Source organism: Pteropus vampyrus, unplaced genomic scaffold (genome assembly GCF_000151845.1).
Source record: "Pteropus vampyrus isolate Shadow unplaced genomic scaffold, Pvam_2.0 Scaffold236, whole genome shotgun sequence".
NCBI classification, from domain to species: Eukaryota; Metazoa; Chordata; class Mammalia; order Chiroptera; family Pteropodidae; genus Pteropus; species Pteropus vampyrus.
In genome coordinates this window covers 1120551-1147476 of record NW_011889017.1, presented here as the reverse complement: position 1 = coordinate 1147476, position 26926 = coordinate 1120551, and the positions used below count along the sequence as shown (strand labels likewise).

Sequence of the window (26926 nt, the reverse complement as noted above, 5' to 3'; positions counted from 1 at the left end):
TGTGAAGTTCATTTATAAACCTAAGATTTTAACTTGTTGTTGCTTTTATTGGGTAGATTTATGTTAGCATAATTCTTCTAAATTAGATATCACTATTTAAGAATAGTAACGATACATTTTTCCACTCTAAAAAAAATACATTTTAAATCATTTTAACTCACTATATATATTTTTATAGTTTTTTGAGACCCCTCATAAAGCATTTTTTTTTCAAAGCAATAAAGTTGGGCAGTGTTTGAACATAGGGTAATAATTCATACCAATTATATTGCTAAACATAAGGTCTTAGGCCTGATACTATATCACAATTCATACTTTATGGCCTGATAGCAATTAAAGTACCCTTTTGTATATTTTGCGAATATACATAATTGTCGAAATCTTGCTTATATGGAAAAACATTCAGTGCTTTATTATGTAGAATAGTACTTCTGTTTATTTTCTTGATAATGTTATAATCATTAGAAAACCTTTCTGAAAGTACCTTTAATACACACACAGACTTGGATTTTAGCTCATATTTTTTTGTGACTATTAATACTGTTGCTACTATCATGGTTATTAATGCTTTTGATTCCCTGCTGATTTTTCTGTCATGTAAGTAGAACAGGTACAATCAGATGGTTCTAAAGTGGTGATTAACACACACCTGAAATCTGCACTGAGTAGAAAACAAACAACTATAAACACAGAAGACCTTAGTGTTTTAGGAGTTTGTGCTTTAGAAAATCTTTAAGGGGTTTGGCCTCTAGCTTTAGAAGATCAACAAATGTTAGATGAGGCAAAGTGATTACTAGACAGATTAAATATTTACTATTTCGTGATGGTCATGGCACCTTTAGTAAGTGATTGTCAGGTTCAGCTTACATCTATATGAGCCCTAAACTGTGACCATGTTAGTAGAATAAAGTGATGTTCTTCAAATCCACATGTACTTGGGACCTCTTACTTTATCTGACCTTTCCCATCACAATTTCACACAACGATGTATCTCCAAAAAGGTCATTTAATTTGAAGTTTATAAAGATATATTTCAATATAATAATTAGAAAATTTATGTATAGCAAATAAAAATGTCATAGACTTTGGAATCATAAAGATGAGCATTTATATTCTGACAGCCTTCTTAAAGCTCTGAGTTTTAATTTCGGGATGATAATTCACAGATGATAATAATTACCATGGAGACATGTGTGTTAGAAATAATATATGCAGAGCACCCAGAGCACCCAAGACAGTCCCAGCAAGTGCTCAGTGCACATTTGAAACTAGTTCTCAAAAGGTAAAATGCTTGAACAGTTCACTGTTCTTTCTAGTCTAAATAAATATACTGTGTGTGTTGGGGATGGGGAATCCAGTTCAAACTTTTAATTTAACCAAGATCTCGAAGTCCTACAATGTGCAAGCCATGGCTAAAGAAGTTGTGTATACGAAAGAAAGTTGGCTTCTTCTGTTGCTTATTGGCTAAAGTTAGGAAGTCAGTCATCAGGGATATTGAGGGGAAAAAGGCAGACAGACTGTGGGGCTTGGTTGTTGTTAAGCTGGAGGTTAGGCGGAATGCCTCCCTATGATTGTCAGATGGCATCAGTAATTTGCCAGTTAACCATGGATTAACTATGTCTTTTATTTTCTGTATTCTTATGCTTTGACATCTGGGACTTGCTGACCCTGGAGGAACTGTCTGTCTCTCCCAAGGCTAGCCAAGTCCTAGAGATAGTAAGCAACTCCGACTAATCCAGAGCCCACAGCCCAACCACCCTCTTTATTGGTTTCTCCAGGGCACTATCCCCCTGCCCAAGGCCAGGTACCAGATAACCAGATTCAGCCTCTGAACCCCAAGGACGGCCAAAATTATTCGAACTCATCCATTCCATGCCTACATGCCCTGCTTCGCCCATTCCTTCCCAAGAAACCACGAAAATATCTTCAGCCCACTAGTTTCCTCACTCTGTCCGCCTCCTGACCAACCCAGGTACTTCATGTAGCCTCCCCCGGACAGTGTGGGATTTGTGAATACAAAAAAAATTGTCTTCTTAGTGGCAGCCATCTCTTGATCTGTTGGCTTGTTATTATTCCTAAATAATGAACATATCATTCCTAAAACTGACATATGCCTACATAATTACATCTAAAAGCTTTATCTGAAAACAAACCACTGGAACCTTAAGCTTGCAAAATGTTGTGAAAATAACACATGAAAAGAGGCTGGATGAATGAGATCATTTAATTGCTCCTACTTCTCTGATCAGGAAACAAAAACATTCATGGAAGACAACAACAATAAATACATAAAACCACAGAAGAACATAGTTGTACCCTTTTATTGGCACAGTAACTTTTCAGAGGCTGGTATGAATAAAAAGTTCCAAGTAGCAAGACACGATGATCTGATGTCACTGCTCAGAACCTCCCAACACCAGCGGAAGCACATCAATAAACAAGGCAGTTGCATTACAGGAGGGTTGAGGATATACAGTAGGTGAGCCATGCAGTGAAACTCTGAGAGGACAATTGTCTTGTGATGCAGCAATACTGCTTGAACCAGTAAATCTCGGCGTGCTTATTTGTACTGTAAAGACCTTTGAATGGATGTGACCCTTTCATTCTACCAGCTATGAATTTGAAGCCATACATGTTGAGTGACGGAAAATTTCCTGTAACCTACGCTGAAGTTGGGAGATGAAATTTAAGTAAGTAGCTCACAACCCCACATATCCAGAAATACGGGGCATAGGAAGGAACTGCCTCCTAATCAATGAATGAAATATCAAACATAGGACTCAGTCTGTATGTTTGCGGGCCTTGACACTGGCAAAGCTAAAACAACAACATAGTCTTGAGATTTTTAGGTATTTTCAGTTAAAAAATGGTAGGTGAAAGAAAAAAATGTAGAAATGATTTTTTTTAATCTGTATTTTGAAGAAAGGGAGCACCACCAATTGCATAAAGTTATAAAAAACAGTAATAAACATGTAAATAATTTTCAGGTATGTAATTCCAATAAAACACAAACACCTACAAAGAAATAAAACATATGTCCTGTAGAGTGTATTATATTAAACGATTGGAGTACAATAAACGTGGGGTCGGACTATATAAAAACAAGTGTATAGTGTACGTGGATCCTTCCTCTCCTCCACCACTCTTCCTTCCCTCTTCCACCTCATCCACACTTTTCACAGCCTTCCTTTAGTACCTGGGGGTAGCAGAGCCCTATACCATGGAGACTGAAAATCAGAGTGTATTCCGGTAGAATGAGTAAGGACACACACACACACACACACACACACACACACACACACACACACACACACACAGGGAATCTTGTGTATTTAACTTCTCTGTCCTGTGCTTTTCTGTGTAAATGTGTGGAGAGAGCACCCAGCATGTATCAGAGGCAGCCTTCTGTCAATGCAGCCTGGAATCACTAGGCAGTTTTATCCTGTGAGTCAGTAGTTTGGACCACATCAAATGGTAGTGTCCCAAAACTCAGAAGGCAGCCTGCTGCAGGAGGCCCCTTCAGGCTTCTTTAGAAGAGTCGGCTTTTTGCAAGGAGGCGGAGGAGGCGCTCTGGGCTCTGAGTGCTGCAGTATTTGCTGCCAGTCTTCTCTTTCCTCGCAGAGCTTCCGCCTCCAGTCCAGGAGTTCCTGCAGGGCCACACTTTCATTCTCTGAGAGCCTCAGCTGATGGATTACCTGTGGGAGGAAAGAGGAGAAAAAAGGAGTAGCACCAAATATGTACTGTGAATGAGCAAGAAATAAAATAGCAACACCTGGATGCCAAGGATCTGGATCAGGGCTGGACCAAGCATTCCCTATAAAACCTCCATTTGCACTCAGCAAATGGCTCCAGCTAGATTGGCTGTTGAGTTAAGATGATAAGCAGAACAAAATATTTAGGATTGGTACACTGGTTAACACGTGATTTACCTCCAAGTGACACAATAAAGAATCAAAAGTCCGTTTGCCTTCTGCCTTCGATTATTATATACATTCTTATGACACCCTGTACTTTTTCTTCATTTAATTTATTACAGTTGTAACTCTGTCTGATGTTTTTGGATTTCTCAGGTTTCACCCCATTCTAGGATCCACTTCGTCTGTGCACTGTTACTAGCCAACATCTTTTAAGGTAATGTGATCCTATTCTGACCACCATGTATTAACTCAAGGATGGACCCCCTACTCAGGAAGGCCCATTTCATAGTCAATGTTAACAGAGGACCACAGGAATATAAAAACTGTTTTAAGAGTTAGGTGTGGCAAGGGACAGCCTCTGAAATATCAAATGAGCTTAGTGGAGGCAGAGTAGCTGTGTTTGAGGAGGACACCTGCAACCTCACTGGTGTGTCAGTGCACAGATTTTGTGTCAATCGAAGCAGTGACCTAAACGAGCAGCTGTGTGCTCTCTCAGACCTTGAGACCACAGAGATAGGAATTTTAGAGGCCTTTGCAGGAGAGCATCAAAATGCGCATTTGTATTAGCTACTTCCTCTAGCTTCCTTAGGGCACTGGAAGAAAGACACCCTGGAGATTGAGCTTGCCCCCGATGCAGCTAGGGTACTTCGTTATATTGCAGGTTATATTGCATTGGGCTCCCTCTTTTGCCAGCAACCAGCAATTTATAACAAGTGGACATTGTAGAAACCAATTTATCTGTTAATTCTAAAGTGAATATGCTGATTTGAAAAATGAGATTCTGGACATGGACAACAAATGAGAATGGGAATATTGGAAAGGATTTAGAAGAAATTTAGTTGCCTCATCCCACCTTCCAAAGCACCTACTTTGTTCCAGTGCCACTTCCCTCTTCTTTATCAAAACAAAAGAGAATAAAACAAAGCAGGACACAAGTGGTTGGCTCTTACGTGGAAACATACACTTGAAAAAAGCATGGGCAGTCAGTGACCCATAGACAATTCTAAAATCAACACCTTCACCTGGGTACCCGAGCCTATGGTTTACTCGTTTACTCGAGGAAGAAAATTTTAAAGCCTAGAATCAAGAAGATGGGCAGAATGTCGAAAACGTAGTGTTAAAACACAGAAGCAGGGAGGTCAAACCCATATCCAGAGCTCATAAGTTTTTGGAGCTGATTTTCAGCAAAATGAATTTTCCCAAATTGAATTGACAAGCAACCAGAAAAACAAAAACAAACAAACAAACAAAAACCTAAGTGTGGAAAACAGGACTGTGATTGTCCAATCCCTGAAGAAATCTCCAGGTATCAATAGAAAGTGAGCTGCTGCTAAAGCAGCATGTCCTACTTAAAGGATATTTTTCTCTAGCCTGGAGGTTACTTCAGGACCTGGTAATGAGGCATTCTCCTGTTTGGGAGGGTCTTGTGGAAGTCAGGTTGCCTTTACTGTCAGAGAAGTGAGCCAAGAAAACAGGGTGGAGGGTGTACCTAAAAATTACTTATTTAATAAACAATTTAGAGTGCTAAATATGTGCCAGATACTTCTCTAAGCACTTTACAAATGTTAAATCATGTGATTCTCTTAAGAACTCTATAAAGCAGTATTAGTATTTTATAGATGAAGAAACTGAGACACAGACAAGTTAAGAAATTTGCCAGTCTAACTTCTTAACTATTACTTCACACTGCTATCATTTACCTAACAATTGTTGTCCAGGATCTGATATATGCTAAAGACAAGGGTCTCTGTACCACCTTCATTTCTCTTCATTTTCTAAATAGTATTTGAATGAAATCTGTATGTTTCCTTCACTAACATATTTTAGTTCCTCTATTTTCTCCACTAGTGTATGCAGTGTTGATTCCATTTAGCTTCAGTCTCATTTACTTTATGAATATTGAATATCTGTATATATGTTCCTTGGCACATATTCAGCATATAATAGCAACTTCTGAAAAATGCTGTGACTAAATTTATTTTTATGAAAGAATATTTAATTGATGGAAGGGTACCTCTACAATCTCAGTTGATTATTTCCCCCAAACTGCCTTGAGATATCATCTTTCTTAAGTAATACAATTTCATAATGATCTACTTAGAAACAAAACAAAAACTTCTACTTCTGCATAGGATATTGTAGGTCATGGCAAGTTATTGTTCCCATCACAAAAATGATAAAAAATGGATTGATTATAAAAATCATATTTTTAAAACATCGTAAAACTCTGGCAAAACCGAGAACTAGAGATATTAAAATTCTGGATGGAGACACTTTCTGAGTGAACAGAAAAAAACCCATACAATATTTTACAGGTGCATGGGACTCAAGACACAAATTGGAAACTTGAGGATCTTCAAATGCATGGCCACTTTCCCAAAGGGAAATTTGTTAAGTTCTTCAACTGTATAAATAAGCAATGCCTTGGGCCAAAAGCTCATAAAAAGTAAAGTAGAATCTTCTACAATGATACAAATGCTTCAGAAGCAAAAAAAATAACAGGAGAGATGATAGCCTCAAGCACCTGACTAGTCTCATCTTCAAGACTTTCAGGCTTTAAAACTGAGTGGGGCACATGGCTGGAGGTGGGGCCTGGAGCTCCAAAATGCAGAACTGAAGCTACTGTAATGTTTCAGTGCCAAGGAACAAAGATCTGACAGGTTCTCAATCAGAGATGATCTCCCCCTGCCTTTGCTTCCTAACAGAGGATGGCGGAAGCCTTTTAGGTAGCAAACATTACTTTAGCATCTACAGTTTGTTTACACACAATGTATTCTGTACAATCAGAAATTACTATTCATGTAAGGAGTCTAGAAAATTTATCAAAGATCAAAAGACAAAACAGATTCACGGATGACCCAGATTTAAAGTTAGTGGATAAAGATTTTAAAATACCTCTGATTAAATGTTTAAGAGAATAGAGAAAAAGATGGACAAATAGAAGAAATGATGGGATAGACGTAAACATAAAAAAAGTACCAGAAGTAGAAGAGATATAAAGAATATAGCAAACCAATCTTCAGAGATGTTTCCAAAATTTGTGAATAGCATCAATACAAACATTTCAGAAGCTCAGCAAACCACACAAAAGATAAGCACAGACACCATCATCAACAAAACAAACACACACAAGGCAGATGATATTAAAAATGCCAAAGGCCAAAGAAAATATACACAAAAAGCTTTAAAAAGCCAGAGGAAAAAGACACATTGCCTTCAAAGGAAGGACAATGAGAGTGAAAGCTGACTTCTAAACAGCAACACTGGAAGCCATAAAACTAATTGCAGGTTAAAGTATTGAAAGAAAGTAATTCAACCTAGAATCCTATACTCAAAAAAAAAAAAAAAAAAAGCCCTCAAAATTAAAAGTAAAATAAAAATGTTTTTAGACATTCAAAAATGAGAAAATTGGCCATCAAAAGTCTTGTGTATATATTTTTTAAAGTGAAAGAAAATTATCCCAAATGAAAAAATGAAAGTTTAAGAGATAGAGACATCAGAACTAAACACGAGTAAATACAAATTATATGCTTGCAATGTCTCATAGACTTTAAATTATATGTAAAACAAAAATGGATGCCAACAATAACTATAAGAGGGGTTACGTGGAGTTAGAGATTCTAAGGTTCTAGTATTAGGAATATGGTAAAAGTAAGAAAATCTGTTAACATGTAATAAGTCAAGGATGCATGTTTTATTCTCTAGTGAAACTACAAAGGACTAGTGAAATAATGTATAATTAATAAGTTAATATAAGGGAAACGTGAAATAATAAATATTCAATTAATCTAAGCAAAAGCAAGAAGGGTATAAAAAGAATATACAAATGGAGGCCGACTCCTAACAAAACCGAGTAAAGCATAACTACTAGACAGACAATTCAAATCTCTACCCAGCAGTTGGCTTTGCTCTTCCATGGCCTGATGACATGTGCTGGATTTATCTTCGTGTTGGTGTGAGTGTACAACTCTGTCTTCATACAAAGAACAAAATATATCCATTCTTCTCAATCCTAAACTCTTTTCAGCAGCTTTTCATAATGACCAAAAACATATACTAGGACCTTCATAATAGGAACAGATTTACAGTTAGTCACTGCATAGAAGCAGTGCCAATCCGCTGAGAGTGACTTTCAGTGGCTATTCATATGAACTAGAATTGTGGAAAGAAATTTTGATATAAAATGTCCCAAAGCCCCCAATTCAGTGCTTCACTGAAAAAAAAAATAAAATGCTCTCTATCTTTTCAAAGCATTTCAATGTTTATTAAAAATATCTGAATTCCCAAGTATACTATAAAAGGTGAAACTTATATACACAAATCATTAGAAAGCACTTTCTTAATGAGGATATTGATGTCTTGAATAATGTATTGAGTAGAGAATCAACAACCAAGAGCTTTCTGTGGTTTCTTGATAAGCGAAAATTTGACTGATGTTTGCAATAATCAGCTAATGCTCAGGATAAACCCTTTCATTGAGAGATCCATGGAACTTTAGAACTTTATTTTCTATTATGGAGATTAATAGATATTGAGTAAAATCTAATAGATATATAAAGATAGTTGCTAGAATGGCATAAATGAGATGTTAAAATATTAATAGTATTGATCTTCATTTAAAAAAAGCAAAAACAAAGAATCTTCACTTGTTCTGTCTTAAATGAAGGTTAAAATTCTGCATATGATAGGTCATTACTTTCAATACAGTAAAGTTCAGAGGGCATTTTAAAATTACAATCTGAGAGACAATAAATAGAAGAGCATAAGATGAGGATAGTATGCCCTGACTAATGATGTCTGCTTTATTTAGATGTATTCAATTTATTTGGTTGTGAGGCATAAGAATCATATTTGTTACAGAAAGTGAAACAGCTTTAATATTTTAGAATCGCAAACAAAGACAACTATAAATCCTACTTAAATGGCGGTCAAATAATATATAAGCAACAGAAAATATTTACAATATTCCTCAGCACTGTAAAAATATCTAACTCGATGTTACTCCATTTTTAAAAATTCCATGTCCCATTGCTAATAACAAAAACCCTCACAGGTTCTCTTATTATTATTTAATATTTCACAGTAAATTAAATATTACCATTAAAAAGGTAATAATAGTTTTCTAATAAGAATTTTAGTTTTTATATTGAAAAGGAACCATTTCTTTTCATAAAGATAAGAAATGACTCTGGGGATTAGGGATGCTGCTAGCAATGTGGTCTTGGAGTCAGCTGGCTTCACACCAGGTCTCATTTATCCGAGTTTGTTTGTAGAACAAGGATGCCATACTAGTGTGTTTGAACTTAAATCTTGTTTTCCATGGCTTTAAAAGATACATTTCCACCCCAAGTCACCATTTCAGATAGCTAGTCATTTGTTTTATTTTCTGGCATGTTTTACATAATAGTGTTGACATGCAAAATTATTTTCTTTCAGAACCAGAAGGAAAGTGTTATAACTGGAAAAGTAAAAAGCATCCCACAGCTATGAAACTTTGGAAGTCTACATTGTATTTCTTCTGTCTTCTATGAATGTGACAAATGCCCTGCTTTTAAAAGATCTTTTAGACATGTAAATCACACAAGTGTCTTAAAGTGTTGCACATGGCATAGAGATGGAGTGAGCTACAAAGGGGGGGTTATTTTTCAAACTTTTTCTTTTTTTATCATTTACCTGGGAAAGGAAGTTCTATGGAAGGGTCTGTAGAGACTTCAAAGAGGCAATAACTTTTCATTTAAATTTTGAAAAATGAGATGGTCAACTAGTTGGAAAAGAGGGAAAGAAAAGTCAGGAGGAGGTGTTTCCACAGGGCTTGATGTAGACAAGTGCCAGTAATGACAGCGACCTTCATCTTTAATAGGGAATCACAAATCTATGATGACTTAGAGGTTGGTTTGAGCAGATGGTATGGCTGACAAACTCAAACTCCTGAGTCAGAGTGCCTGGATTGGAATACTAAATTTGCCACCAAATGGTTGTATAACCTTGAGCAAGTCTATCAGCTTTTTCATCTGTAAAGTGGGATTACAGTAATAATCTACCTCAAAAGGATGAGTGGGCAAGGATTACATCAGTAACTATGTGGGCTACTTAAAAGTGAGTGCTCTGTAAACGTGGGCTAATATAATTTTGTCATTGTTAGCTTTTTGCCTTGAGAAAATCTCTAAACATTCTGAATTATAATTACCCTGATGACTCAATCAGACACTGTTAAATGAAAGCACTTCTTACAATTTATGATCCTATATAAATATAGTTTTTTTCCTTATTAATAAGAAGCGCTTCAAATACTGAGCAACACATTGGATTTATGGTATAACTATGATTTACAAATGATTTAAAATTAAAACTTATACAAGAAGAAAATGATGAAAGATCTAAAGGTTTTTTAAATTTTAGGAGTAAGATAAAAAAGGTATACAAATACTTCACTGAGTAATTTAAACAACTGTTAAATGTTTTTATATTGAGATTTGTATATGTATTTTTTGAGGTCCTCAATTTCTTCATTAAAGTTTTTTACACTTTTATTTTTAAGACAGATTTTTTTAAAAGTAATGTAATTATTCTTTAGATCATTTGAATATCTACTTTTTAAGCTAACACTCAGTGAGATTTTATTTTCTGACTTTATATTTTATTTACAAGCATACTGACAAGTAATATTATTTATATTGTACAGGTTAATGAGAAAAGAGTAAATATGTAAGTAAGGCATTCTATTCTCCTCCAAGAAAAAAAGTAATGGATTTGACAGCGTAGGGTAAATTGCCCAGTAGTTCGAATAGATAAAAAGTGATAGAGTCTTGGGTAAAACCAATGGCATAAGGTGGTAGAAACATACTGAAGTTCATGGAATCTGAGTCAGTATTATATTCATATTTTCAACAGTATTTTCATGTCAGCTAAGTAAGATCATGCTTATTATAAAATGTGAATTTCATCTTTTTTTGCTTTTGTAGGTTCTACTGAATTTTTAAATTTGCTTTGGCTTTACAGATGTAATGAGAGGTAAAAGGATAAAGAGATTTTAGGTAACAATGTATGCATATACTTAATTAACATTATAATAAAATAATTTAAGAAATATTCAAAGGCAAGAACAATTTCTTTTTCATTTTAAAAGGGTCATATATATTATGAAAGTGAGAAAAATGCTGATTGATGTGGGTAGAATTCCCTGTGGGTAGAATTAGTTACTGCTTGACAAGACTATGGGTGTCCTTTAGAGTCCACAATGAGTAAATTAATCTCTGCCCAGCACAATGCATGTGGTGCACTTACTTAGAGGGTTTAAATGGAGCTAATGTATGAATGCCTGGATGCATGTTCGAGAAAAGGAACAAATGTTATCACAGTACAGGCATACCACATTTTATTGCACTTCCCTTTACTGCTCTCCACAGATAATTTTTTTTTTTTACAAACTGAAGGTTTGTGGCAACTCTGAGTTGAGCAAGTCTATAGGTGCCACTTTTCCCAACTGGCTCAAATGATGGCTAGCACTTTTTAGCAATAAAATATTTTTTAAATAGTGTGTATGTACACTGTTTTTATTTATTTCTTTTTTTTTTAGACATGCTACTGACCTTTTAATAGACTACAGTATAGTGTAAACAACTTTTATGTGCACTGGGAAACCAAAAAATTTGCGTGACTTGCTTTATTGTGATATTGCTTTATTGCAGTGGTCTGGAACCTAACCTGTAATCTCTCTGAGGTATGTCTGTATATTAGACTTGTAATTTCATTTTTTTTTTGGAAACTTAGAGGCAACTGGGTACCTCACCTCCATCAAAGTCACGAAAGGGAAAGGAATAGCATGCCTTTAAGAAATGTCAGACTGACCCTGGACAAATTCTCATACTTGAGATTAAGTTTACATCTCACAGATTCAGATAATGCTACAAAGCCCTGGGAACTTATTAAAAATGTTCTGCTGCTCTGAAATCACATAGGGTGTGGGTGGTCCCAGACCCATCGGTTACTCTGGATTCAGACATGCCCAGATGGGTTTGAATGGCTGCTGAGTGGGATCACTGAATAGACTGGGACTTACCACAGACTTTCAGGGTGGCTAAAGAATGCAATGCCTTAACCGACCAAATAAGCTTATCCTATGCTATGGTCTGAATGTTTGTGTTCCCCCAAATTCACATATTGGAATCCTAAAGCTCAGTGTAATGGCATTAGGAGGTGGGGCCCTCTGGAAAGTGATTTAGGTGATAAGGGTGGAACCCTCATGAATGGGATTAGTGCTCTTATAGAAGAAATCTCTCAGGGCTTCCTTGCCACTTTTGCCATGCGAGGACTCAGTGACAAGTCTGTGACCTGGAAAACCACCCTCATTGGATCATGCTGAATACTAGCCTTCAGAACTGTGAGAAATGAATTTCTGCTGTTTATAAGCCACCTGGTCTGTGGTACTTTGTTACAACAACCTGAAAAGACTAAGACATCTTATGCCCACAATTATTATATTTAGATGGCATGGAAAAAAAATGGTTTTACTTTATAATAGGTATACAATCCAAGCTTCTAGAAAGGGTACATGCTATCTGTCAGCTTAACAGTCTTTGAAAACAAAACTTGTTGATGGAGAATCTAATAACATATTAGAAATTATTATGTGATTTTTATTTTTAAATTTAACATTTGAAAGAGATCTGAAAGCTTCAGAACTTAGGCACCGCTTGTGATTCAGTATGAGAAAGCACTGAGACACAGCTTACTGGGAGTTGGGACAATCTGATCCCTCAAAAAAACTTACAACAGGACCCGCTCCACAACCACTGGAGGCCAGGTAGGATCACCCAAGTCCGTCCCTACCCCACCACCATGTAGGTTGCACTTAATGGGAGGTCGGTATTTTTAATTTACACTCTCTCCTCCGTCAGTTTAGATCACTTAAAATGTGGCCTTTGTTGCATAGCTATAGTTTCATATTCTCCATTCAGTCTTAAGGAAGGATTACAGAAGGGAGAAGCTAAGTCATCTACCTTTAATAAATAGACATGCCTCTTAACACCCCATTTCAAGTTTGCAGCACATGTGAACAGATACAGAAATGATCCTGTTCCAAACTCATTTCCTTGAGGGCTAGGATACTCATTCTCAAACAAAATTCCTTCCTTTTAGCAGGTTTTTGACAAGATTCCTTCATTGAAACAGTAATCCTTAGAAAATAGTGCTACTTAAGATACTGGTGATTACTACCCTGACAGCTCAGTATGGGGGTTAAAAAATGCTTTTATTCTGTTATTGGGAAAATCTTGCTGATTTGATATTTAGCAGTTCAAGATGTGAATCTAGTTTCCATTTCTTCAGCTGGATTTTTAAAGTATTTATGTTTTCTAATGGCTAAGAGTTTGATCAAGAAATGTAAAGACTGAGTTTACTCATGTTCTACATCCGAAGTGGGACATTTATAATTAGTTAACTTATTTTCAGGGGTTAAAAACCACTAAATCTCTCATAGCTTAGAGGGAAATGCATGATGTTTTAAAGGCTTGATGAGGTTTATTACTTATATATTTATTTATTAATTTTTAATAGTTGTCTATAGTGTCTTTAATAGAGATCTATGAGATAAACTAATTAAAATGAGATATAGATTTTCTTTACTTCCCATGGATATGCATGTCTATGAATAATATTAAAAATGAAAATTAATAATTTGCTGATTTTTATTTTAAGTCTTTCCCCTCTAGGATAAAAATAGGCTTTGTTAAATAATTCATATGTAAAATGATGTTGCTGTTCATTTGTCACAAAATTGATTTTTCTATTGACTATTCACCCAAAGGTGAAAAGAGGCATTTACTGACATTTATGGAAATTAAAAGAAGGCAACATCTTGGCTGACCAAATAGTGAATGTTAGTGTTTCAAATGCAAATCTCATTTCCACTGATGCTAACAAGATGTTGGAGGGAAAATGTTAAAAAATAAAACTTGAAAATAACAATTTGTAAAACCAAAGTTTATCTAAATACATCCTAAAGGTGTGGCATAAAATAAAATGTGATTCAAAAGCGTCTTTAATTAAAGGGTTGTATATTTCCATACTTCCAAAAAAATCAAGATAATGATTTGAAAGTGAAAATAGCATTTCTGGTTTAGACAGAGAAGAGTTGATTCTTACTAATTTAGAAAAAGTCATTTATACAGCAGTCCAATTAAGCTCCATTCTTGTTATTTTGTTCCTTTTGTTGCCAAGGGTTAAATAAAGGGAAAAATATCCCTCATAAGGTTTGTTGCAAGTTCTATTGGAAATAAGAGTAGAGTAGCTATATTTGGACAACCAACAGTGAAGGAGAGGAGACAGAATTCTAATTTTTCATGTTATCTGTACCTATTGATTTCTTTAAAATAATAACTTCTGTTCTTTACTTTTATAAGAAGTAATATTATATTGGAACACATTTAATATAATTTAAATGGACATTTATTTGCATTTTGCAGCTGATTTTAAGTATATAACTATGAATAAAAATAGACTCTGATGAATAAATACGTTTCTTTCTATTAATGGAAAGTTATAAAGTAGAAATTTATGATTACACAGCACATGATGCAATATAATTAATTTGTGACATTTCAGGATATGAATTTTGTATGAGCTCTGGTCTCTTATCTCAATTTATTTAAAAAACATGGCAGTATAAGTGACTAGTAGATTGTAGCAAAAATTGATAACATATATTTAGAGTATGCTTATAGTAATGACATATTATAGTAATGGGGTGCAAATCCAGGGACTATATAGAAAAACATAAATCTATTTTATTAGAAACATAGAAAATAAGAGTATTATAATTCCTTTTAAAATATTTTTCTTGAAATTATAAGGGAGACTCACTGCAAACACCAGGAGATATTACTGAGGAAAATTAATCTACTAAATTTTCTCTATAAAAAATAAATCTGTTCATATAATTTTCTCATTCAAAAATCTTCAATGCTGCTGCCTCGCCTTAGTCTAAACAATCAAGTCCACATACCTTAGCATATTACATAAAGTCCTATATTTTCTGGCCACATCAATGATTCCAGCTTCATCATCATCTATTTTTACCTAGACTCTATATGTCAGCCCAATCTGATGCACTGAAAACGTACTTTGTGATTTTATTTATCTTCTGTACAACAGTCCTATTCGTACATCTAAAGATATAATCCTCTGAATTTCTAAAGCCCATTTCCAAACGTCATCTTCATGATACTGTTTTATATTCTTGAAGCATTTTCACATATTATTCTAATAGATTCTCATAACTATGTGAAATAAGCAGGTTATTTCACAGATGCTGAAATTCATCTTTAAAGCTCAAATTCACTTAGCTAGTAAGTGGTAGAGTCAGACACAAACTTAAATACATTCAGTTTAGTTGATCTTCTTAGGTACTAATTACATTGCCCTCAAAGTTGTTTTCTTTGTCTGCTAATCAATGAAGATATGTACTTTAAATGATTATAAAATGGAAGGTGCTATGATGAGTTCTACAGGACTTAGAATCACACAATATGACCTCCTCCTGCAAGAAGCATTTGTTCAAATTGAGCAATGAGACATACATACATAAAGAATTAAATGAATAAATGCTTAAATAGGACATGAAAGCAAAAATGTCACAATGAAGCACAGCATTAATTGACTAATAAATTATATACATAATTACTGTTGTTGGGATATAGAGGAGACATGACTCATTTCAAAGGCAATATGGCCAAGAAATTCATATTAGGCTGTGGGATTTTCTTTTGGATTAAAAGGATGAGTAGGATGCAAAAAGGAGAAAGGACATTTGGGTTGTGTGGTATAAGTAATGATGTTCATACTTTTGTGCATGTCTGCATTTACAGTTACAAAAAAGAAAAGAGAAAAACACAGTGCAATGTGGTGAACAACTTGAGAGCTGGCTTTGAACTAACAATAGAGCTGTGAACAAGTCTTTCCTCGCTTGTTGGATTAGCCAGTATCTTAATTTGCATTGTTCTGTAAGACACAGTTTTACCTGTTAAGTTATTCATTCTTCAAGACATTTTTTTTTTTCTGGAAAGAACCACAATCTGTATGTTATGGTGTTAAATTAAATAAGAATGAAGAAAACCATTGTATTAAACTCAATTAAAAAAAAAAAAAAACAAAACTATTAACCTAATCCAAAAAGATTTAAAAAAAACAGCTATAATTAGGAAAGGAGCATAGTTTAGCAACTCTACTGGCCATGGAATTTACTGCATGAGGGAAAGTATCCCCTCTGTCATCAACCTTGATTTTCCCTCCAAATTATAGTTACCATTTAGAGTCATCTACTTCGGAACTAGAGATAAGAGAGACAATATTTTATAATCATTCAATCAAAAAGTTTCTAAAAATATTAACTTGTTATAGAGAACTAACTTTGTCCCTGGAGAAAATTAAGTCCATCGATTCTTAGAAATTTCTGAGAGACTAGTTGTTAATGAGTTACAAGCTTTAGTTTTATATATATGTGTAACTTGTTGGGAGCACCATTGATCATTATTTTGTATTAAAATATCTGATAATCAATATTCCAATAATTTTATCATCAGAAGATATAAACAGGCACAATTTTTATTATTTTAAAGAATAAGGATGGCTAAATAATGGAGGCTAAACTTAGTTAAGTATTATAAATAATAACGCTCAGCAGCATGTAAAACATTAAAACATTAAACATGTAAAACATGTAAAATATTAAACCAAATAAATGTTGAAGGGTGTCAGTGTTACCCAAGATGCTATAACAGGCAGACCACAAATACTAGTGGCTTCACACGGAAGTATATTGTTCATATTAAGGCCAAAATGGGTGTGTGTTTCTGATCAGTGGATTATCTTGCATGTTGTCATGAGTGTACTTTGCGTACTCTTGGGTCATGGAGTATTCTATATCCGGCTTTTGGATAAGAAAGGACATAGAATATTCATAGGCAAAGGGAGGTTTGCATGGGTTAAGTTTGGAGGTGGATCACATCCATTTCACTGGCTAGATCTCAGTTAATATGACTACTCCTAATCACAAGGCAGGCTGGGAAATGTAGTCTAACTATGTGCTTAAAAAGAAATGAATTTGGTGGGCACAGTGTCTGCCACTGTGATCCTGGGGAGTCAATTACAGTGTCCTTAAGATATAGTCATGGTAAATCATGCAGGTATAATGCTAGGGAAAAATAGGGAAAGGAAGGCATATTTTAGGAAAGATTAAGAAGGAAAAGAGAAGATTGCCAAAGTAGGCAACATATAAGAGCAAATCTTTTTAATCAAAGCTTCATTCTAAAAATAGATAATAAAAATCACCTACGAGTGTATAACATTAATTTAAATCCACTTGGGCTTCAAAATCTAGGCTTTTTATATCATTGACTTCATGACATTTCTTTGCAATGTCACAGTTCTTTTTTTTTTAGAACCTATTTCTGACAGAGTCAGAAATACAAAATGAAAGTTTCAAATAATAATATAATCATAGAGATCAGAGAAGAATCAGGTCTCAAGGTTTCCTAAAGTCAAAAAATAAATGCCGTCATCATTGTTACCTGATTATGTTTGAGCACAATGGAAAAAAAGGCACTACACTAAACAAGTAACAGAATGTGGGGCCCAAGTGCCCAGATGTCTCCCTCCCAGTTAGTTCTCTGTTACCTCGAGCAGTTATAGAGCTATTCGTCTCATATTTTCCACTTACAAAAAGGGCAAATATTTACCCTTTACTTGTATTCTAAGCAAACTAAAGTTTCTAAAAATGGTAAATGATTTTGAAGATAATACAATATAGTCATAATTGATATGTAGTTTATAACTTAAAAGGACCCCTTTTCTTGAATTAACATTTTATGATTAATGGTAATTTCAACTTCTCTTCATTTCAACATCTATTAATATGTGGAATTACTCCGCACTAGCCACTCTGGTCATCTTATGATTCGGACATGCTTCTGTTCCAGGGCCTTTACTGTTCCCGAACCTGAAATGCTTTCCTTTGATGTCAACTAACTTTCTGAATTCCTTACTTTATGTTTGCTCAATGAAGTTTTTTGACAACCTGATTTAAAATCATAACTCAACCCTCCTCCACATCATTCTGGTCACTCCTAGTCCCCTACCTATCCTGTTTTAGTTTTTAAAAAATATTTTTACATAACCCCTTCATCCGTCTATGGGAGATACATTCCAAGGCTCCGAATAGATGCCAGAAACCGTGGATAGAGCTAACAAGCACTTTACAGCTTTTTTTGGCACATTGGAGTTGCCGGCATCGTTATTCTTGCCAGCATCATTATTCTTGCACGTTGGGGGCTGTAATTAAGTAAAATAAGGATTACTTGAACACAAGCACTTAGATACTATGACAGTTGATCTGATAACTGAGAGGGCTATTAAGTGACTAACGGGGCGGGATGATTCACATCGCAGGCGGCACTGGGTGGGAGAGCGCGAAATTTCATTGTGTTACTCAGAAACAGCATGATATTTAAAACTTATAAATTGTTTATTTCTAGAATTTTCCATTTAAAATTTTTGAAATGCAGTTGACTGTGGGTGACCTAAATCACAAATAAGAAAGGACTGCTGTATTACTTTTAAGAATATTATACATTTAAAAGGTAAAGGGATTAAGAAGTACAAATTGGTAGCTATAAAATGGTAATGGGGTTATAAAGTACAACATAAGAAATATAGTCAATAATATTATAATAACTATGTATAATGCCAGATGGGTACTGGACTAATCGGGGGATCATTTCATAAATTATATAAATGTCTAACCACTGTGCTGAAACTAATATAAAATAATATTGAATGTCAAATGTAATTGGAAAAAAAATACTATGCATTTTATTTAATTACTTTTTGTTTGATCTCCCATGCTAGAATTTAACTTCCATGAGGGCAAGGGTGTTTGTTTTATAGACCAAGGTATCCCAAATGCCTAGATCTGTGCCTGGCACAAGTAGATCCTCAATAATATTGGTTGAATAACTGAATAAATGAACATCTGAAATTCAATTGTATTCAATCCACTTTCTTAGAATTCAAAATTCTATACGTGTATTATTATATACTTTACATTCTTATGTACTATGCATAAATCCATACATATAATATAACAATTAGTTATATACATTAAAACCATGCATATTATTCCCCATGAGCAATATAAGGGATCTTCCAAAATCAATCATTTTTTATTGTGACTTTCACATTACTTGTCAACTTCAGAACCTAATTACCATATAAAATGTGACATTAATATCCTCCGGTCAGTGATGCAACTGCCTGTAATCCTACTTACCAAGTCTACTGGTACATTTTTAACATGAAGGTGAATTAAAATATTTGATGAAGTTAGGAAATAATTCATCAGTCTGTTTCTTTTAATTCTTCTGAGGCTGCTGCTGGTTGAGAATTACGTAGAGCTGACAATTTTATTAAGTGCTTTGTTTTTGGAATATAAAAATGATTAAGATGCATTAGTGCGTTCTCTATATGCTTAAAAGTCTGTTCGGGTCTACAAACACACATGATTATAATACAACAAAATAAGTTATATAAAAGAGATTTGCATTACAGAATTTCAGGAATCAATTTATAGCGGAAACTACTTTGCTTGGCAAGGGTGCTCAAGGAATTCTATCAAGAAAAGTAATATTAAAGAACAGTAATATTAAAGCCAGAGATAAACGTGGAGAAAAGTCCACTTCTGGCAATGTACTCAGCATTAGGAGGAAGTCAACAGTATGGTATTATTTAGTATAAGGCATGGAACAATTATCAGCACAAAAAATATAAAATTACATTGCTAATTTACGCTATTCTCAAAAAACAAATTCCAAGTAGCTTAAAGTCCTAAATGTAAAAAACAAACCTAAACTATATACATGTATCTTAAAATATATCTAGAAAGATATCTTTATAGCAACAGAGTAAGAGATATTTTTCTTTTTTTTTCCCTTAATAAGAAAGATTTTCTTGAATAGGATAAGGAAAGCACAACCCATAAGGTTAAGAATCAATCAATTTGACTACATTAGCATAATAAATTTATGTGTGATAAATACATAGGCTGGGCTAAGATGAAGTAAGCTCACTACATCCTATTTCTCTCATTGATTATAACTAAAACTTTGGATAAAATATACAAACAGCAATCTGAACACTCAGAAAAGTAAACAAAAACAAGTGATTTGTTGAGGGAATCAAAACTTGGAGAACGAAAGCAGAAACAGGACATGCTCAGATTAAAGAAAACAAAAAGAATTTTTAGACCTTCTGAGAATGAAATGCTAAAGGAGGTTCTTCTGGGTGAAGTGAATGATAGTGGAAGGAAACATCTCCAGGAATGAAAGAGAGCCACCAAAATGTTAAGTCATGGGGTCATAGAGAAGATGATTTTTCTCCACTAAAGTTGTCTAAAACATGTATGACTATTGAACTTAAAGTTATAACTTTGAGAGAACACATTCAATGTATCTAAATGTAATGTGTGTGACAACTATAAAGTAAAACTCAATAATGGAAGTTAAAAGGAACATTTCGTAGGCATTTGGTGATTGTAGCACCATGGACCCAAGCGTGTGTGGTTTGGAAGCACACAGTGCACATGCAGCAGAAGGCAATGGTAAACCACTGCTGCGTTTTCTTTTCTTATCCTTTTTTTCCCCCAGTTATTGGGGAAGAGCAGAGAACAAGTACTAATAGCCTTGTGGCCAATGACGTAACTAGACCAAAGGCAGAAGACTGTCGAGGTGCACCAAGGCAAAAAGACAACGCAATGCTGCACCACACGTACAATTGAACGTGGAACCTAAGCAGCACAAAGCAAGGTAAACTGAAGACCGTAAAGCAAGAAGGGGAACATCTAAACATTGTAGTGCTTGTTGTTAGGAAGCTAAAATGGACTGGAATGGGACATTCCCAGTCAGGCAAACACAAAGTGTTCTACTCTGGCAGTGAGAAACTTGGAAGAAACAGAGAATGGCTTTAATATGGAGGCAAGATGTAGCACAGGCAGTTAGGGGTTACAATACAAGGTCAGTCTGAATAATATCAATCAGATTTCTAGGAAAACCTATTAACTTAATCATTACTCAAGTCTATATGCCAACTACAGAGGCTGAAGAAGATGAAACAGAAAGCTTTTATGCAAGTATTTAAGAAGAAATCGATCATATACCAAAACAAGGCATGCTGACAATTATAGGTGATAGGAATGCAAAAGTAGGAAATAAAGCAGAATTGAATGTTGTCAGAAAATTTGGGCAAGGGGTCAGGAATGAAGCAGGAGATTGGCTCGTGGATTTCTGTGAAGTCAACAACTTGTCCATCACAAACGCATGCTTCAAACAACCGAACAGATGACTATATACATGATGGCCAAGTTACCAGATGTCCAATAGAAATCAAAATAGACTATGTATTTGGAAGCAGGAGATAGAGAAGATGTATTCTCTCTGCCAAAACAAGACCTGGAGCAGATTGTGGTAATGCCCACAAACTGTTAATATCAAACATTAGAGTAACGCTGAAGAAGAGCACTGAAAGAAATGTAGTGCCCAAATCTAATGCTAATAACATTCCTGATGGATTTAAACTCCACATAAAGACAGATTTGCACAGCTAAACTTAAATGACCAAGAAATAGAAGAACTGGGACCGAAACTAGAAATAATACTAGGAATGAATGCAAATAGACAATGCTGGAAGTATAAAGGAAAGAAAAATTTAGACAGATGACAGAAGAAACGCTAAAATTTGTCAAAGACAGGTGAGAGGCAAAAGTAAAAGGTGATATAAACAAAGTTAGAATCCTGAACATAGCTTTTCAATGACTATCATGTGAAGATAAAGAGCACAATTACAATAGTTAATGTAAGGAGGTAGAAAAGAAAAACAAGAAGAGACTGCTACAGAAGATTCAAGAAAATAAAAGAGAAATTCAAACCTAGACTAGGAATGCTGAACAACCAATAGGGAAGCACACCATCTGACCAAGAGAAAATAAAGGGAAGGTAGAAACAGAATCCCGAAGATCTATACAGAAGAGACAAAAGGATGACAGATATCTTTGAAAAAGATTCCTATGAGGAAGAACCTGTAATTATAGAAAGTGAAATGAAAACTGCCCTGAAACTATTGGGAAAAAATAAATCACCAGAAGTACATGGGATACCAATAGAATTATTTCAAACCACAGAGACTGAATCTGTCAAAATTCTAACAAGAATAGAACAACAAATATGGCAACAAAACAATGACCTACATGCATTCAATATACATCCCAATTTTCAAGAAAGGAGATGCCAGGGAGTGCAGTAACTATAGGGCCATGGCTCTAGTTTCCCGTGCAAGTAACATGGATGTTCAAGCTGGATTCTAGTTGTAAATATATGCTGGATACTGGGTGCTCCAAAGACTTTCAGAAGGTTAGGCTGTGATTTATAGACTACAGTAAAGCTTTTGACTGCATGGACAATGAAAACCTTGGGTTACTCTGAAAAAAATGGTTGTGCTTCTGCCCTTGATTGTCCTGATGAGTAAACCTATATAGTGGGTAGTCACTGTCAGGACAGAATATGGAGAGACTAAATGGTTTCCTACAGGGAAAGGTATCAGACAAGTGTGCATTTTATCTCCCTATTTGTTTAATCTGTACATAGGACATATCATATGAAAAAATAAGCTAAACTCAGTGGGAAAGAGTGAAAATTGTTGGAAGAAATATCAATAACTTAAGATATACAGAAGACACTCTTACTGGCAGAAAGTAGCAATGATTTGAAACAGCTTCTGACGAAAGTGAAAAAAGAAAGTGAGAAAGCAGGATCATATTTGAAGGTTAAGAGGACAAAAATCATGGCTACACAAGAAGTACAAAAGTTTAACACAGAAAATGATACCAAAATTGTTAAAGATTTTGCTTACCTTGGTTAAATCATCAATTCAAAGGGAGACTGCAGGCAAGAAATCAAGAGAAGGCCAAGACTTGGAAGAAGTGGGAAAGATCACCAAGAGCAAAGATGTGTCATTAGAGACCAAGGCTAAGATCATCCACACTGTCATATTGCCAGTTACTATGTACAGATGTGAAAGTTGCACAGTGAAGAAGGCCGATAGGAAAAAATAGATTAATTTGCAATACAGTATTGTAGGAGAATTCTATGGATACCCTGGACGACTAGAAAGATGAACAAGTGGGTTCTAGAACAAATTAAGCCTAAATGACAAACTCTGAAAGTGCAATTATGAATGGAGGCTTATGCACTGACTTCACGGTGGGATTCGTCTCAGTGCAGCAGGCAGGAATGGGATCAGGACCTGGAATATATATTTCTCTAGAAATATGGTGCCAGAACAAATATAGCAAAATGTTAAGATTTACTGAAGTTCAGCGTTTTACTAATCACTGTCACTTTTTCCCCTAAGTTTATAATATACCATAACAAAATGTTTTTGAAAATCACGAACATGACATTCTGTATCAAAATTCCAGGTAAGTGTTGGATCCTGCTGATTCAGTCTAATTGCTTACGTATTTTAGGTAGTGTCTATTCTTTTAGAGTCAGAATTGATGTTCAGAATAATGACCTTGAAAAAAAAGAAATACTATGATAACAATACCAAACACTTTTTGAGCACTTATTATATTGCAGGCAGCATGCTTGACATATATTCTTTTTAATCAATCTGAAAAATAATTACTACTTTCTAGAACCACATGTTAAATAACAGATATGGAACTCATACCTGCTATTTTTCTTTTCTTTCTTTAATTTAAAAAAATAAATCAAATTAATATTGAAAGTCTAAGTTAACTAGAATTTAAAATTAACTCCATTATCTCAGTTGCATTGTCACTCCCTCCCTTATGTAATAGTGTTGGCTAACTGCAGCTTTCCCGTCTGGAAGGTGAGCCTGCAGAGATATCTAAGACCTTTTTCCTCTTTAAAAACATAGTCACAATTCTGATCTCTTATTCTTTTAATATTTCTTACGATTGAATTCTCCTCATTGATTACAGTCAATGTCTTCATCAGGAAAACTCTATGCATTTGAATACATTTGGGATATACACATGCTGTAATTTTATAAAGGAAAAAATACAAAATATAGGAATTGGTCTTTTTTTTTATTTTCCAAGTTTCTATATATTTTACAGGATATGTCCCTTTAATGTTGAAAATGCTGCTATTTAACTCATACCATCAAATTAAATTACTGCCTTTATCTCTTGCACATAATATGAAAGTCATGAGTGGTGCATACTCATTCCCGGAAAACTCAGGTTTATGAGAGTTTCCTAAGCTAGATCTTCTGTTTGTAGATTATAAATGAAATTCATACATATTTTCTTTTGAAGTGCTTATCTAATTTTTATTTCCTACCATGTGCTTTAGAATTACCCCTTAATGATTAAATTAAATGTATCTACATTTAGTTATTTTTTCGAATATACTTTCTTTTCCATGACACAATATATTTCAAAGCAGTCCATGTGACAAATAAAATGAATATAGAAAGACAGCACTGGGTTTATTTAGTGCCCTGCAATTCCTCATTTCGTTGATATGTAACATTACAAAAAGGTTTCTTTGATCATTCAGTAAAACAAACCACATAACAATTTCTTTCTTGATGTGGATCAATTGCATATTGATTATATTATGGCTTTCATTGACAGCTGTGTTGGGAGTGGGCTAAATATACACTAAGCTCTCGGGCGCTGGATTGCCACTATTTTATCAGACACCATTAATGATTTCTTACAATAAATATTTAAATATGACAGATATTAATAAAAAATTTTGTGCTTGTTAAAAAAACAAAAGAATATTTTAAAAGTTTGGCAAGAAATATGATAAATGCCCATAATGAAAATCAAATATCATAACCATACAATATTACTATGGAGAATAGAGAGCTGAGAAGAATAAAATACCATAAAGTGAAAGTTGGTAATGTTAAAATGAGAATGTAAATACAATAAACTATGCTTAAACGAAAAAAGAAAACATCTCATTTTTCAATGTCAAGTGTGGACCCCTAAATAGACGTGTAACTAGCAATTTTATGCCAAGGGCAAGCACTAAGCATTTATTTTATCCAGCCTCATCTGGTACCCTCCTGTCTTCAGGACACCCATCCTGAGCTGCTCATGCTTTTGCTCTATTTATAATCCGTGGGCATCCTGTGTCAGGTTACCTGGCCTTCTGAGTAAGCAGAGGATTACAATTACAACAACAACAACAACAAAAAAGCTAAGAAGCCATTCTTGATTGGAAAATGTCCTCAGTATTTCATTCACTGCTTAGTCTTTCACCACTGAGTTACTTTTAAAGGAATGCATCATGTCAAATGGCACAATCAAAAAAATATACATTTTATACCTTATAACATGGCAAGTAGATAAATGACATATTTTTATAAATGCTGTCTAATTCTAAAAACAATCTGAAGTAGTTTCTATAACTTATGAAATTTCAGATTTGATACTGGATGTGCCACAAAAGCCCTTTCCAGGGCCAGTTTACGGAATTCCATGATGTCACACATACACTGTTGGCTTAATTCATGCCAAGTGCTTTAGAAAGATATGAATATTTTATCTTGGTCCACAGCGTAGACCTACCAAGCCTTCTATATAAGGAGTATAAATGAACACAGCCATATTCAAGCTAATGTCTCACTTTTCACTATTTTCAAATATTTTAAATAAAATTAATTTTTCCTAATTTTATGGAAAACATTTTTTTGCAAGTAAAAATTATGCAATTATAGAATAGAAACTATATTTTCTATCTTCTGTACCTTGAAGAAAGAAACAACTACTACCTATTGAGGTGCTACCCCATCAGAAAATGTTTTATGCATATATCAAGAAAAAAGTTTGTATGCGTTATGTAAAAGACAAGTGTTTGGATACAAAGTAAATTTTATGGATAATAAAGATAAAATCAGATTAGTGTGTCAGTCAAAATTCTTATTTGCAAGCAGCGGTAACTAAATCTGGACATCTTAATAGGTAAAAGTTTTACTGGAAGGAGAAACAATGACAAGAAGTTAGAAGGAAAGATGAGGCAAATGGGACAAACCAAGGTGGTTGCAGTGGCTGCAACAGACATACACTGACGGACATCTGCAGCCGCTGGAAGGAGCCACGACTGCTAGATGGGCTACCTCATCCCATGGCAACGTCTATTCTGTCTTTTCCATTATGTCTCTCCCTCCATAATCCACGGGTGATATAGATTGACTGAGCCCAACTCATGTGTTTGTCTAGCTGTCAAAGGAAGGAGGAAGAGGGAGTTTCTCCCCTTATATTTTCACTGTGGCAGGTGAGAAATATGTGACTGGCAGCTAAAAAAACGAATCATAAATAACGTGGCTACTTAGATTTTTGTTTTGAACCAAAAATTCTTTAAATTTTATGTAAAAGTTGAATGATTCTTGCATTCCTTCTAATGGGTTATTGTAAGTTCATTCTCTAAAGAGGATATATAATCTTGACATCCATTCGAGCTGTGGACTGAATTTTACCTATGGTCTTTGGCAAATTACTAAATCTATTTACTGTTTTCTTTATCCACGATAATGCCCATGCATTTTTATCTTCCTTAAAGATATTTTATTAAAATCACTGATGCTAATTAAAATATAGATATTCTCAAAGAGGTATTATTAAATTTTTAGTCAACCATTTAATTTCACGAATGCATGCTCAATCAGTCCAAGAACTAATTTTATAGAATTCCTATTCAGCTGCATTAGTAGAAAATCTACAATGCAATATGCTTGTATGTGTCCATATTTCCTCTATAAATGTCACACAAGAGGCATTTATGCTCATAGACCTGTGGCCATTAAATACATAGTTTCACATAACTTGTATAGCTTCTCAGCAGTGAGGAATGTGTCCTACCATGAGAATGCCCACACTTTTGCATGGAAGAAAATGAGTCTGGTTTTCCATTTCTTTGAAAAAA

The 26926-nt window shown here is 34.6% G+C and overlaps 1 protein-coding gene across 1 annotated transcript in view; it reads right to left on the bottom strand.

Moving 5' to 3' along the window:
- Positions 1 to 2206: 2206 nt before the first annotated feature.
- The window catches only part of MYO16 (myosin XVI), a 494098-nt gene continuing 469378 nt past the window's right edge, over positions 2207 to 26926 (bottom strand). The window contains exon 35 of the mRNA XM_023519764.1: positions 2207 to 3695. Coding sequence (XP_023375532.1) covers positions 3468 to 3695 — 228 coding nt within the window. The 3' untranslated portion in view covers positions 2207 to 3467. The remainder of the gene's footprint in view (positions 3696 to 26926) is intronic.